This window comes from Phyllopteryx taeniolatus, chromosome 14 (genome assembly GCF_024500385.1).
Source record: "Phyllopteryx taeniolatus isolate TA_2022b chromosome 14, UOR_Ptae_1.2, whole genome shotgun sequence".
Lineage (NCBI taxonomy): Eukaryota > Metazoa > Chordata > Actinopteri > Syngnathiformes > Syngnathidae > Phyllopteryx > Phyllopteryx taeniolatus.
This window is the reverse complement of record NC_084515.1, coordinates 2729761-2745982: the sequence shown is the minus strand read 5'-3', so window position 1 is coordinate 2745982 and position 16222 is coordinate 2729761. Positions and strand designations below refer to the sequence as shown.

General features: G+C 42.3%; 1 protein-coding gene across 1 annotated transcript; it reads right to left on the bottom strand.

Annotated features, from left to right (window-relative positions):
- Positions 1-4058: 4058 nt before the first annotated feature.
- On the bottom strand, positions 4059-14972 carry LOC133489200 (serotransferrin-like). Its single transcript, XM_061798057.1, has 16 exons — positions 14775-14972; positions 12314-12416; positions 10795-10986; positions 10596-10725; positions 9314-9369; positions 8740-8903; positions 8441-8594; positions 8216-8376; positions 7608-7704; positions 7510-7530; positions 7125-7286; positions 5982-6132; positions 4997-5064; positions 4748-4929; positions 4407-4599; positions 4059-4293 (listed from the first exon to the last, which is right to left on the bottom strand). The coding sequence occupies exons 1-16, from the start codon at positions 14970-14972 to the stop codon at positions 4247-4249; spliced, it is 2079 nt and encodes a 692-aa protein (XP_061654041.1). The 3' UTR covers positions 4059-4246.
- Between the last annotated feature and the right edge of the window lie 1250 nt (positions 14973-16222).

The window sequence follows — 16222 nt, the reverse complement described above, 5'->3', positions numbered from 1 at the left end:
GGCGCTCCTAGTGGTGGCCACAGGAACTGAGGAAGCGCCATCACGGCTGCATGCAACAGGGAGCTCAAAAGCATCAATGTTTGGATTCCCAGATTTTAACAGGCCCAAAACTCAAGCCTACATTTCCTAAATATGAACATTTGATTTATTTCAACAACAGTACATGTTCTAGGTGCATTCATTTATTGGTATTGATTGACGGTTGAAGTGGAATTTGTACACATAAAATAATAAAATGTTTAGGAAAAAAAGCAACTTATCAAGTCCTACCCTTTATATCTAAATAGCTTTTAACTGATATCTTATTAATAAAATAATTACTCATCAATAAGTTATTCATATAGAGTATAATATATGTAAAATTATAGCCAAACAATGGCCCCATAAGAACAGGCCATGATATGTTGACAAAATATTCATAGCTACTACGCCAATACATAGACATGTGTGTATATATATATATATATATATATATACACACACCTACATGCAGTCGATACAAACAAATACACATACAGCAGTGCCTTAAGATCCGAGTTTAATTGGTTCCATGACTATGCTCATAACGCAAAATGCTTGTATTTCAAATAATCTTTCCCCATTGAAATGAATGTAAATGCTATTAATTTGTCTCAGCCCAAACCACCCCCCCCCCCCCCCCGCCCAAAAAAAAAAGTTTTTAATGTGGCTTTAAGAATAAAAATAGCATTCAATAATATTGTACTGAATAAAATTATACAGTAATGACATGGTTAAATAGATTGTAAGGAATTAAAGGTTTTTTGCCACATTGTTTGCTTCAATTCAATGACATGGTGCTGTTCCTTCTGGTATGTGCGCTTTGGACACCTGGGGGCATTATAAAACAGACATACAGATATCCATAAACCGGTTAAAACGCCTCAGTAAGATGCAGAAATATTAGTAATTTTTCACAGAGGATAAAGAATATATGTCTGTGAGTATTGTTATGTTATCTGTTTACATGTGTAGCTCAACCGTTTGTGTACAAATATCCGTTGTTTCAAGGATTATAACACGGTGACACCAATGCATTATCTTATATTACTTAAATATACGTAGTTGTTTGAAATACATGACGACATGTAATTCTCTTTGTTTGATATTTGATTTGGCGGCACGGTGGACGACTGGTTAGAACGTCTGCCTCACAGTTCTGAGGTGCGGGATTCAATCCCCGGCCCCGCCTGTGTGGAGTTTGCATGTTCTCCCTGTGCCTGCGTGGGTTTTCTCCAGGCACTCTGGTTTCCTCCCACATCCCAAAAACATGCATGGTAGGTTCATTGACAACTCTAAATTGCCCGGAGGTGTGAATGTGAGTGTGAATGGTTGTTTATTTGTATGTGCCCTGTGATTGGCTGGCAACCAGTTCAGGGTGTACCCCGCCTGGGATACGCTCCAGCATGCCCGCGACCCTAGTGAGGAGAAGCGGCTCAGAAAATGGATGGATGGATGGATGATATTTGATTTGACAGTAAACTTCAACTAGGAGTGGCATTAAACAGTTTGAAGCCACTTTTTTTCAAGAATTTTTCAACTGCTGCCTGTTGTGAAGTGGTTTGATTTCACTGCCAACATACAGTGCTCATATTTCAAAATTTTGCTCGCAAGTCAAAGCAAAAAGTCGGCCAAACGACTGCTCGAATCTAAAACAAACTCACAAGAGGAGTCACTTGTATCTCAAGGCACCTAAATATAATAATCTCATATTTCCTAGTTACATTTACCTGCCAAATGCCATAATTCTGAGCTACATTATTAACTAAATCCTGACATACTGTACTTACATCGACTCATTGTAATGAGTATTGAAATGAGTACTGAGGACTGGATTGTACTCAAAGTTGTATTGTGTATGGACGTAATGGTAACAGATAAATTGATACGACACTGATCTTTGTATTATTCCAGTGTGATGGGGTCAACTCATGAAAGGCTGTTTCATATGGCCGAGTTCACCGTGTCAACATGACCCAAAGAAAGGAGCCAAAAGGGTTACGTGGTCGCATCGGTAAATTGAGCTAGTAACTCTTCCACTAGTAGTAACTCTTTGTTCTCGATGAACATATATTGGAAAAATCACCCCAGACATGTTTCACAATACAATCTGGGGTTTCCTGACCTCTCATTAGGTGTTTCAACACTGGAATGTTTGTGGTGTGATTCCGATAAGACGCACGGCTTAACAGGGACAAAATAGTATTTATGATGTTGACTTTTGTTTGGTGTGTAGATTATGTTTCAGGACTTTGGTGACTAACAAAGAGGTGAGGTAAGGATGTTTGAGGCCACTTATACATACACGGCAGTAAATCCTGCTCCTCTTTTTTGTTTTTGTATTCAGCATTAATGGATGACCTCAACCAATACCAAACACAAAGTAAAACCACACTCACCTTTTGAAGAAGGTCCTGATTATCATGTCTCTAAAATAATATCCCAAGCAATTTTCCTCTGTCCTGGCTATGTTAAGAGTGATTTTTTCCCCCTCCCCGATGTGCTGGGAAAACATCAGGCCTGACAATCGTAAAAGTTAAGCTGAGTACATACATACCGTTATTCGGGCCCAATTTGAAATTCCCCCTTCCCACTTTCTGATCAAAGCCAGAAAAAACCTGATTACATCTCTAAAAGATTATTCTGAGCGATTTTCTTGTGGTGTGGGTGTGTTAAGTGATTTTACCTTCCTTTTTATCCAAGTTAGCAATAACACCATTATCAGATGTCTCTTAAAGATTGCAAGTAATTATCTTGTCATGCGGTGTGTATAGGGTATACGTGCAATCAACTGCTACATTTGGCAAAACATGTCAAAGCAACTCCTTCCAGCTCGAGTAAATTGTGGAACCCTATAGCAGGAGACTGGGGAAAAAACACCCGTAGGAACTTTAAACATCTACAATGTGACATTTTACATAAGATGTCTTCAAGAGTTACTAAAGATGACAATATCCAATGTTTGGGCTTTGTTGGTGTTTACGTATATCATAAAACGTTAAGCGGGATACACACATACTGATAATTGGGACCGAATTGAGAATTTCCCCCGATGCCAATTAAAGTCACCAAAAACCCAATTATCCTGGGCAATTTTGACATGTTGTGGGGTGTGGTTAGAAGAATTTTTCCTCCCCAATCTGCTGCGAAAACATCCAGCCTGACAATCGTAAATGTTAAGCAGAGTACAAACATACACACACACACACAAAAAGGTAGAGATACTCAAAAGAAAATTCAGTAGGGTATCAATAAATATTACTGATATGAGTATTTGAATTATTGGCAGTTATCATTCAAAGGGTAATTGTAAGAAATTTTAATTCCAAAGTCTTCACCGGTATGTGTCCCAAATGTTTTCTAAAGATCCTATTTACATTTTTGGATATATAGGATTTTTCTCCTCTTGCTTAATTAAAACTAACAAATGCATCTTAGTATGTTCAGTCCTTTTGAGGGGAGATGGGGGAGGGGGTTCTTTTACAAACTGTCCTTCTTTGTTACTCAAGCTTTCTTTACCCTTAATGCTACGAGAGAGCCTCATTAGCCATCCATCCATTGTTTGAGCCGCTTATCACCACAAGGGTCACCGGAGCGCTGGTCTACAACCACTGGAGCCTATCCCAGCTATCATCGGGCAGGAGGCGGGGTACACTCTGAACTGGTTGCCAGCCAATTGCAGGGCACAAATAAACAAACATTCACACCTAAGGGCAATTTAGAGTCTTCCATCAACCTCCCATGCAAGTTTTTTTCTTTCGGATGTGGGAGAGAAAACCCACGCAGGCACAGGGAGCACATACAAACTCCACACAGGTGGGGCCGGGATTTGAACCCAGTCCTCAGAACTGTGAGGCAGACGCTCTAGCCAGTTTCCACCGTGCCGCCCTGACAAGTACATCCACCCAAAATGTTACTGAGTAAATTTAGTGCATTACTACCCACCTCTGCAAGTGTTGAACCAAAAAAAATCTAAAACTGAATCTTATCCAGTATGTTGACAACACTAATGTACTTTTTGGTAATGATTCAGAGCAAGATTTTGTAAGGCATTGAAAAGGCTTTATTTGATAAATGAGGTGCGTGTTAGAAAAACAGTTTGCGAAATAGGTCTTGAATATTTGCATAGGGATAAGTATTGATTTGTAAGTGGCGATTGAGCATGTTGAGATCAGAGAGACAATACAATGTAGCATCAGTATGCATCATGGAAAAGATGTTGAGCCATCTAGTTTGTCTGCTGACAGGTGTGGGACATGCACAATTTCTCCAGATCTGTGTGAAAGAGCAAAAGGGGGAAAAAAAGCATTTTCACTATGTGACCATTTCTGTTATAACAGACTAATTCTATATTTCCAGGGTGGTTTGAGTCCAAAAGCATCCCAAACCTGGAGTGGAATCGCTGCACTGCCTCAGTGAGGTCATGGCATCCATGTCATCTGGTCCTAAGAAGCTCTTATAGTTTGATCCGCTTGGCACCTCCTGGAGACATTTGGTAGAGTCTTTGAAGAGGAGGTTCTTCTCAGGATCAGACTTAAACATTTTGAAACCGGGGTCGCTGCCGCTTCTTCCGAACCTGGCCTAGGAATTAAGGTTTGGAGAATGTGACATTAAGTTGACCTATAAAGAACGCATTTTTGGGTCATGCCCAAATTTCACCCAATGTTGCCGACTTTTGAGTGCAAGAATAACAATTAGGTGAGACAGCGCACTGGATGCATTTCCCGACCTGCTGTTCCTGGAGAATACTGACAACTTTGTTGCGGGTCTCAGGACGGGTCACCACAGCATGTGCCGGGGTGGCTGCCAGGTGGCAAGACTCAAAGTCTGTGATGGGTACCGGACCCTTGGAGGGGCAAATGAGCTCATAGTCACTGCTCAAGACAGCTGCAGCCCATGCTGGACCCTTACCTGCAATGGCGCACAAATATGATAGGTTTTGGTACTGGCGGGTGTGTGTGGTGTCTAAGGTTGTTACCGTCACTGTTTTCCTCAACAATTGTGTGTTTAATGAAGGCCACGTCACCAGCACCCTCAACAAGACATCTGAAAAGGAAAAAAAAGATCAAGCTTCCATCCTTGAATGCAGCCATTTCCAAACTAAGCTAAGACAGTGGAACCCCAATAAACCGGACCATTGGACTGAACAGTGTCCAAAAATAGTCTCCATTTGTCACTTAAACTGCCATTGACAAAGTCTGTTAGTTCCAGAATTGGCTGTTGCGGCGCAATGCAGTCAGAGAATGAGCGACTCATTTACGGTCAGATCCAATTCCCAAAGGAATGCCTCCAAGCCACCATGTTCAATGTGGGGCATTAGCGTGACAGCCATGTCATGATGGTGAAATCTATTGTGTATAAACTCACACCAGAGCGCTCAGCCTGGCTGTGGCGGTCACTCTGAAGAGTACAAAAGTCTCTGCAATAAGTCATTTTTCGTCAAGCTGTTTGCCTTTGGCAACAGATTTGGAACAAGGAGGCACACCAATTCCTCACAGCTCATTAAAGAGACTCTTATGTGTAATGTACATAAACGTCACCATGACCAAGCACGCCAAGTTTGGATAAAATGTGACAGTTTTGAACATTTAAGCTTTTTTTACATTCACCATAACTGCTGTACTGGGCGCTAATGCCACAAAAAAAAACCTGTACTATACTGTAATATGGGTGCATATGGCCTGGGGGAGGGGAGAAACAAAAAAAATAGGCAAGTTATATCGTAGGACCCCACCCCTCTTAGTCTGTTCTATCGAGGTTCCACTTTGTCTGCTTAAGTTAATTCTGTAGATTGGTGGGGGGTGCTGTCTATTTTTAAAATTTTGTCGCCCCCCAGAACAGTCTCAGTTGAGGTTCTGTGTTAGAATCATGTTCAGTCAGCTGGGATAGACTCCAGACATTCTAGCTTGACAAGTAGACTGCCGTTTTCTGAATAATCTTCATAGTTTCATTAAAAATTTTACCTCAAGGCCCCAGCATAGCCGTAGTACTTTTCCTCTGAACTGGGTTGGCACTTGAATTTATCATCCACAGGTTTCCCACTGCCTGCGCACTGAGAGCAGAACGGCAAGCCGGCCGGCGCTCCAGGGGCGCAGCCGCTACTGAAGAACTTTCCTGAAGAAATGGCACACAGCATGATGTACTTTTGGCAACTTTTTTTATATTTGTGTAATAAAGTCAATTTGTCCGGGACATTGACACATCGTCTCTGGAACTGAAAGTGTATTGCAGTTTTCCCTATTATGCCGACCACACAAGTTGTAGTGAGAGTGCCTGGTGACCCCATCAAGCGAACTCCGACCCCGTAAGAACTGGCGTGTTCCCTGCATCAAGGCGCCCAAAGACTGGTTTCAAAAGGCAGACTGACCTCACTGCAACCAACAAACTGGCCTGGTTTAAATTGTGACAAGTGCCACAAGCCAATAAACTTGGTCATCCCCACTGTCGGCTTCGCAATCAAACTGAGCCCATCTGCGTACAATCCAGTCCTCAGTACCCATCTGCAGAGAATCTGTTGGTGACTGAAGAAACACTACAGTGCATCAGGCTGCAACATGGACTTTAAATCAGATCACCACACCAATGGCCGTGGCACTCATCTGTGCGGCCCGAGTCCTACCTTTTTACCTCCACAAATTAAGGATTAAAAGCCTGGCGACCATTTTTCTTCAGAGAACTGCCACAAGTAAAAGCCCAAAAGATTAGACACTGAAGGGCCACCTTAAAACAGAAGTGAAGCACTGCCAAAAACCTCAGTCTGCAATTCAAAGTCAGATCAGACGAGCAATTCATGAGTTTTTGATATTAAGGTAGTAATCGCAAATTTGAACATTATACCAACCCCTTCTTTAATGACATTGATTATCCTGTGGGTGCATTACTACGATTTGTCATGGGGTCTCACAATCATTAAAAGAAAATGTACCTTGGGGTGTGACTGTTTTTACATCAGCATTGACAAAGTTTGAAAATACAGAATTTCAAAATATTGCAAAACATTTACTTCGAGCATCAATATGGATACACTTGATTTTACAACAAACTAACCCAACAAGACAATTGCAAGCTAGAATTTATACAGTCATTTCAAATATGGGTCTACTTACTGAACTCGCAGCTGCCGGTCTCCTTGTGGATTTTACCCATGGGAATGTTCCAGCCGGTGTTTCTGCCAAAGCCTGTGTGGCAGGACCGCTTCCCCCTCAGGTTGGCCCAGGTCACCCCGGAACCCTTCTTGACCACGGCGACTGCGTAGTAGGACGACGAGGCTACACACACCACAATTGGATTTAGAATTGTTTAACCAAGAAACTCCCAGAAATAACTCATTCCACAAAACACGCATGTTAGTCATTGAAACAGTCAATCACTGTATTGTCCTTGGGTGTGAACGCTCGTCAAAACTGCGCCCGCTTCTCTCGCCCAGTCAGCTGGGAAAGCCCAGCTGAGACCCTAATGAGGACAAGCTGTAGAGAAAAATGGATTGCTTACCTCCAGACATGCTGCACTTGGCTGTGGAGGCAAGACGGACAGATTTAACTCATTGAGAGAAGAAGAAAAAAAAAAAATTGATTATTTTCTTCCTGTACCTTCATCGTACTGCTCCACCATGGCTGGAACCAGACCGCACTGTCCGGCAGTGTACACCTCTCCCCCATCCACTGCCACTGCATCTGCCTCTTTACTCTAAAGTAAATTAAAGCGCTGCTTCAAACCAAAATGGCTGACTCCCTGTTCAATTTAATGCATGGTCTCAAACACTCATACATCCCGTTATGATGGACATGTCCACCCAATTTGTGTTAGTCGTTTTTTTTTTTGCACCCAGGAATTCAAAGTGAACTTCCTGTTCAATTTTCTTTATTTTTTTGTCAATTGGTGAAAGTGTCAGGGTATGTTTTATTTTAAACGGTGTGCGAGTCAAGGCAAAATGGATGCCTCAAACCCAAAAGGCAGACTTCCTGTTGATTTCCAGGCATGGGTCTTTGCCTTTCATGCATTCTGTTATAATTGACACATCCACCCAGTTTTGTATAGATGGACCTTGAAACTGTGCATTCTGTTACTAAACATTCCTATCCAATATGGTGTTTGTTGGTGAAAAAGGTTTCTGCAGCTAATTTCCCCAAACTTTCCAAGGGGTGCTACAGAGTGAGTTTTGTGGGTTATAACGGGGACCCTTAAATTTTCGGAATACATTTGTCATCTTAAGGCACTCTTCCACACTGGGGGCAGTCTGACACAGAATTTTGTTTTCACCATCCACCATGCCGTTGACGCTCCATGTGTCGCATTTCCGTGTCTCGCTGTGGCCCACGGAACACCACGTGATGGCGCTGGATCCAGCTGCAGTGACCTCTGGGGGAAATAAAAAAAATTAAAATTCAGATGTTCAGAGTTTGATGATTACGTTTGTCGTTACCTTGGTTCAGAGAGCGAACGGTGCTCATGTAGCCGGCGCCCAAATATAAGAAGGAATTTGTGTTGAGAGGCAGCCGGACCAGTTTTTGTGTAGAGTCTTTGAACATCAGATCCTTGGCGGGTGCGTATGCAGCGGAGGAGAACAGGTTGAAGCCCTGTTTTGATAGATTAAAAAAAAAAAAAAAGTGCACAAAACATTTCTCAAATCAAGTGCGCATCTTACCCGATTTAAGCCCCTCCGAGGCAGAAAATTAATATATATTCCACATGAACACATTTCTCAAATCAAGTGCATCTTACTTGCACTGTGGTGACGCTTCGCCAGATCAAGTCTGCCAGCTCCGGGTCTTGGCGGGTGACCACAGCATGGGCGGGTACCCTGGCCAGGTGGCATTCTTTGTAGTTGTCAATTGGTGCTCTGGTGTTGTCCACACACAACAGCTCATAGTTGGCCTTTTCGCTGTCTGCAAATACATATTACATTTGTCCAAACTGTTGAGATTTATAGTAATCTTCAAACTACATGAACTACAGCAAAAAATTACAGCTGGAGGAGTCGACGTATGGCGCCCTCACAACCACCCTCCAAGTGATAGTAACTGACACCCACATGGGGAAAAAAAAATAATCCAATTCATCATCACCCATCTGTATAGCATACCCACTTCTGATTCTGGCTCATTTGGGAGAATGAGGATTCTTTAATATATTTTTCATAACCTGAAAGAATTTGGTGGACACCAATCATGACTGACCCATGAAGCAGCCTCAAGGACCCATGCTTGAAATTGAACAGGAACACCAGGTTGCCAATATCTTTAGACATGACTAAGCAATAAAATTGAATCCAAGGGAGTACCTTGAAGGAACTCACCTGGTACAGTAAGATGATTGACAAACGCCACATCTCCAGCAGCTTCTACTAGGCACCTAATGACAGACGGTTGTTGAGCTTGTTAAATAGTGAGCTGAATGCAAAGAGTGATTCACTGTGTGCCTTACAGACAAACCCATAATGGGTGAAAACTTCAGAAAATTGTTTTATCCCTCCCACCCACTAATAGATTTAAACAAAACTGTTTCAAGTATTTATTGCCCGTTGACACTTTCCAAGCTGCAAAGCATGCTTGCTTTAAGCTGTGTCTTGCCAGTTGACTGCTCTAAACTGGTTCAAGTATATCAAGGAACAGAGCTTGTTGAAACTGGTAACTGTCTCTGAACAACCTGTGGGGTTTCCTCAAGGGTCTGTAATGAGACCCTCGCCCCCCCTTTGTTCCATCTGTACATTCTTCAATTATGGCAGCCAATATGGAGCTATAACATGCACATTCACAAATGCAGATATGAGTCACTGACAGCAGGTGAACATGGGCCTGGAGAGTCACTGTAACGCCATTGACTAGAGTGTATGGATGCAGTACATCCGGACTGCTTCTGTCAAGTCCTTACTAAAAGGAAAATGTCACTATTTTAGCCTAGTGCGCAGGTTTCTGCACTGCCTTCTGGTCACTCCGAATGTAGTCAAACAGCTCTGCTTGTGTACAAGTCTCTTCAAGGTCTAGTGCATCTCTGAAAAGTTAGCGCTATTTGAACCTTCTGGGGCTGTGCTTACCAACATGGTGCCCATGGGCACCAGGTAGTCCACAAGGACCACAGGACTCTTCTAAAGCTGGAACACCAGTTATGGGACATTGCGATTTCCTCGGAATGTTGAAGTGATCATTTGAAAATGTAAACACCGGCAGAGATTTCTAGAAATAGTGTTGCATGTTGATACATCTGTTTCCTAATCATTGTGAGTAATTAATGAGCAGTGTCTTCACATAACATGATTTACAGTAATGAGCAAATTTCAGAAGAATCTAGCCAACTGATATTTCAATCAATATCCAAGAGGTAGCTCTTTGTTTCAAAAAGGTTGGTGACCCCTTTTCTCCATCTTAGAGAACCTTGGAGTAATATCCTGCTGGTGACCAGTCAGGACTAAATACAGTGAGGCTGTTTCAGTTTCTTTGCTGTTCTTTCAGTAGAGCTCTGGTACATTTTTGGCCTGCTGTGGAACTTGCTCAATTAAATTTGGACTGGCCTGCATACTGCCGAAACCCATTAAAACCGCTTAAAAATATGCGATACAGCGGGGTACCCACTGCACTTACTGGAATGCACCGCCATAGTCGTAGTAGGGTTCATTGTGAGACCGTGAGCAGTCTCCCTTGCAGCCTTTGCACAGTTTGGAATGCTTTTCTGCTCCGGGGGCACAGCTCTGAGAGAAGAAGCTAACCACCGCTGCAAATAAATAAAAGGTTCAAAATAGTTCAACTTAGGTCTATAACTTTAACACGAGACATCACTCACCATCTTCAATAGTTTGGTCCTCAATGCCTCCCCACTTCAACACACCCAACTTGATCAGAGTTCCAATTGGGACGTTCCAGCCATCAGATTTTCCCAAACCAGTGTGGCAAGATCTCTTCCCCGCCAGGTCCTGGATACCAAAGTCTGTTCCCTTCTTAACCACGGCGACGGCGTAATAACAGCTATCAGATGCTGAGCACATTGCATAATTAAAAAAAAGTTAAGTTGCTGTGCAACCATTTCTCCAGAAAAATGAATGTGGTCAATACCAGCTGATCGAAAATGAATTTGGGTACACAATGATCAGTCTTATTTTGATTCAGATTCCTCCTGATCAAAGTCTTCAAAGGTCTGATTGTAAGGTGTCTAAAAGATTGAGCGATTAACCTGTGGTGTGGGTGCATTGATGAATTTTACTCCCTGATGTGCTCAGAAAACGCTCGGGCCAAATTTGAGCATTTGTCTCACTTGCAAACAGCCAGCAAAGGCCTGATTATTGAGTGACTAAACGATTATCCAGAGCAATCATCTTGTGATGCAGGACGTGTTGGCATATTTTTTTCCCCTCCCATTCAGAAAATGGTCAGATCAATCAAATGTTAAACAAGGTAATCATTGCCAATCAGCCTAAATTTTAGCATTGTTTTCAATTCGAGATCAAGGCGTCATTGCCCTTTAATATCCTGAGCAATTATTCCACGGTGTGGGAGTGTTTTGAGCGATTTCTCTTCCCATCTATGGGAACGAAAAGTGTTTTACCTGTTCTACATTTCTGACCACAATTCCTTGCTTCTATTACCACTTATTTTATTTTCTGGCCCTGTGTCACCTTGCTACCTCATAGGTCAGCCTTTGTATTCCAACATCTGATTTGGGGAGGAGACATTTGTCAACAGTGATAAATGTATGTTGTGTCAACAATCGCGTCAAGACACCATTTATCAGTTGTGCAAAATGGCCAGAATTTAAGGTCCTATGCGAACAAAAGCAATTGAGTGTTTTAAGCCAAACATGGGTCAAAATGAGGGACACAGATGCATTCAATCGCAGACCGACTACAAAAGGTTTGAAAAACGACCGGATCAGACCGTGTATTTGTGATGTAGCTAGTTAATTATTAAATTGTCTGCCCACTGTACTGAATTTCTGGGTTCCATGTGAGCAGGTCTCAGCCCCCAAATCATACAAACGGTTTAAAGTCTACATATGTTTGAACTAACTATACAATGTAAGTGGATGAAATAGCGACGCTTGCAGTCAGTCAAAATGTCAATGCTTGGCCACGACAAGCCACTGTAATAGCCACATGAAATATAAGAGCAAAGCCATTTTCAATATTTAAATTAACAGTAGTAGCAGCTGAATTATATCAAATCCATCTCACAATTCTGAGGCAATACCAACTAGAAGAGCTTGAAAAAGGGCCTCACCAACCCAAATTCTTACAAATAGGACAAAAAAAACAATTCGCTGGCATGGGACCTTTAATGGATTGTTGACATTGTTTCGGGTGACTTACTGGCACCATAGTCTTCTGCAATTACGGGATGGAGTTTGAAGTTTTCCAGTCCTGCAAGGTAGACGTCTGCTCCATCCAACGTGATGGCGTCGGCTGTTCCTGCCTGTTCGGAGGACAATGAAAAGTCATCTGATTAGCAACTTCTCAGAGCCAGTGTTGCCAACTTGGCATCTTTCACAGCCCTCTAACAACAATTTTTTTTTCTTTAAAGAAAGCTCGCAAAAAATCTAAACTTTTGGCATGTACTCTTACCTTCCCAAACTGCAAAAATGCCTAAGTTTAGCTACTGTTAACAAGAGTTGTGACTTTTCTAACTCATCAGCAAGACAAAACTTTTTAGAATGCAAAATCTTGTTTTAAAAATCTTAATTCAAACTATTCCCTTGGCATATATAATATATATATATATACATACATATATATATATATATATACACATATATACATACATATACATAAACATACATATATATACACACATATATACACATACATATACACATACACACATATATATACACATATACATTTATACACATACACATATACACACATACACGTATATACACACACGTATACACACATTCACGTATATACACATACGTATACACACATACACGTTTTCACACATTCACGTATATACACATACACGTATACACACATACACGTACATACGTATACACACGTTCACGTACATACGTATACACACGTACACGTACATACGTATACACACGTACAAGTACATACGTACACACACGTACACACGTACACACACGTACACACGTACACAGGTACACACACGTACACACACGTACATACGTACACACACGTACACACACGTACACACACGTACACACGTACACACGTACACACACGTACATACGTACACACACGTACATACGTACACACATGTACATACGTACATACGTACACACACGTACACACGTACATACGTACACACACGTACATACGTACACACACGTACATACGTACACACACATACACGTACATACGTACACACACGTACGTACACATTCGTACACACACGTACGTACACACACGTACGTACACACACGTACACGCACGTACGTACACACATGTACAAGTACATACGTATACACACGTACACGTACATACGTATACACACGTACACGTACATACGAATACACACGTACAAGTACATACGTACACACACGTACACACGTACACACACGTACACACGTACATACACACACGTACATACATACACACACGTACAGACACGTACACACACGTACACACGTACACACACGTACAAACGTACACACGGACACACACGTACATACGTACACACGTACACACACGTACACACGTACATACGTACACACACGTACACACACGTACATACGTACATACGTACACACACGTACACACGTACATACGTACACACACGTACACGTACATACGTACATACGTACACACACGTACATACGTACACACACGTACACGTACACACACGTACGTACACATTCGTACACACACGTACGTACACATACGTACACACACGTACGTACACACACGTACACGTACGTACGTATACACACGTACAAGTACATACGTATACACACGTACACGTACATACGTATACACCAAACACGTACATACGTATACACACGTACACGTACATACGTAAACACACGTACAAGTACATACGTACACACACGTACACACGTACACACACGTACACACGTACATACACACACGTACATACGTACACACACGTAGAGACACGTACACACACGTACACACGTACACACACGTACACACACGTACATACGTACACACACGTACACACGTACACACACGTACACGTACATACGTACACACACGTACCTACGTACACACACGTACACGTACATACGTACACACACGTACACGTACATACGTACACACACGTACGTACACATCCGTACACACACGTACGTACACACACGTACGTACACGTACGTACACACACGTACGTACACACACGTACGTACACGTACGTACACGTACGTACACACACGTACGTACACATACGTACACATACGTACACACACGTACACGTACGCACGCACACGTACACATACGCACGCACACGTACGTACGCACGCACACGTACGTGCGTACGTACAGACACACGTATACACACACGTATACACACACACGTATACACACACGTATACACACACACGTATACACACACGTATACACACACGTATACATACACGCGTATACACACACACACGTATACACATACACCTAACATGCATGTGGTTGGAATGTGGTAAGCCGGAGAACGCAGACAAAAACCCATCCAAGCACGGAGAACATGCGCCATTCAAACCCAGAACCTTGGAAGGCGAGGCAGCCGTGTCAACCACTCGATACCATGCTGTCGCTTTAAGAAATCCCATTTGAAAAGAATGATTTTGATCCTCACATGAATGGCTTGGATGCATCCGTTAGAGTCTGCTTTCTGCACGCAGGAGAACACTGGCGCCTTGGTGGCCAAGTCAGAGCACTTTTGTTGCTCCTTGTCCGACTTGACGCACCACCTGACATGCTCGGTGGGGGCCGACAACACAGCAGCTCCTGCAACAAGGGGGGGGGGGGGGGGGGGGGGGGAGGTGTTGAGCATAGAGTATGACAAAGTGTTCATTGAATTTTGTAAAAACGTTTATTCCTTATTGTGTATTGGTAGGTCAACTAGTAACATTTTTCCACTACTGAACGTTTCTGCACACTAGTCGGACATCGCCAAGCTACAAACACTAGCGATCCGCAAGATCAGAGTCTCAAAAATGGTACAAGCGCTCCCTCTACTGGTACATGACATTGAATTACGTTCCAATTGAAAAATATTAGCAGCATTTGAGTGCAGTTTAATTTACCTCAACTACAATTTTACATTTTTACTTCCTACAGTGAAGGACAGCGTGAGAGCAGTCTTTTTTGCTCAAAATTTGACAAGCGCTGTGCTAGGTGCTGACGAACAATTATGTCACTAGTAGCATGCAGCTGTCTGCTCGTGCAGTTTTCTCACTTGTGAAAACTGCTGTCCTACTAGTGTGCAAAAATGTGAAAGTCGATATAAATTTAAGACATTCGCTCTAGTGCACCCTAGTTTTCCACCGAATTGTCTTACAATAGTGACGACAGAGCGTAGTAGTAGTAGGACAAAAGTGGCACTAATGGATAAACATCACTAGAAAGGTTTTTAGTATGTGCAACTCCGACTAGTGCAATGAATTCTTACTAGTGAGGACAAAAGGCGTACTCGTACATTGAGCTTAACCTGACTAAAGGATCAAAATGATCAAGTTGCTTTCCATACATGCCTACTAGTTGAACCTCAGGTGTTACTAATGCAGCACACTAGTTTACTTCAAAGTTTTGTACACTAGTACGCCAAGTGGCACGAGAAGTGAAAAGGTTACCAATAGTAAGTAAAGCAATTTGCTTTTAAGATGCATCTTACAGTAAAATCTTACAGGGGGGCGGGGTGGGGGGGAGGTAAGTGGCACAGTTTACACAGGTTTCCCAACTGGGTGCACCTTTGTGTGCTTTGGAAGCAGACTTAAACACAGACCATTTTTAACATCTGTCATCTGATTTTTCCTGCATGCACAATATGAAGCTAATCAAAACTTGTTTCAAACTGTCCCCAAAGGAAACATGAAATTTGATAGCCGTTCAACTTGATACAGATTATAAAGGCTTTATCTTTTTTTTGGTAGGGGGTTTACAGCCCCCTTGCTTAATTGACATTTTTGAATTACCTACATTGCACACATCTGTCGCAAAAAACGCAGAAAAACCCAAATTATGCAGTTTGTGTAAAAATGGCACATTAGGAGACTGCAACACAAGGACCCCAGATACAAAAAG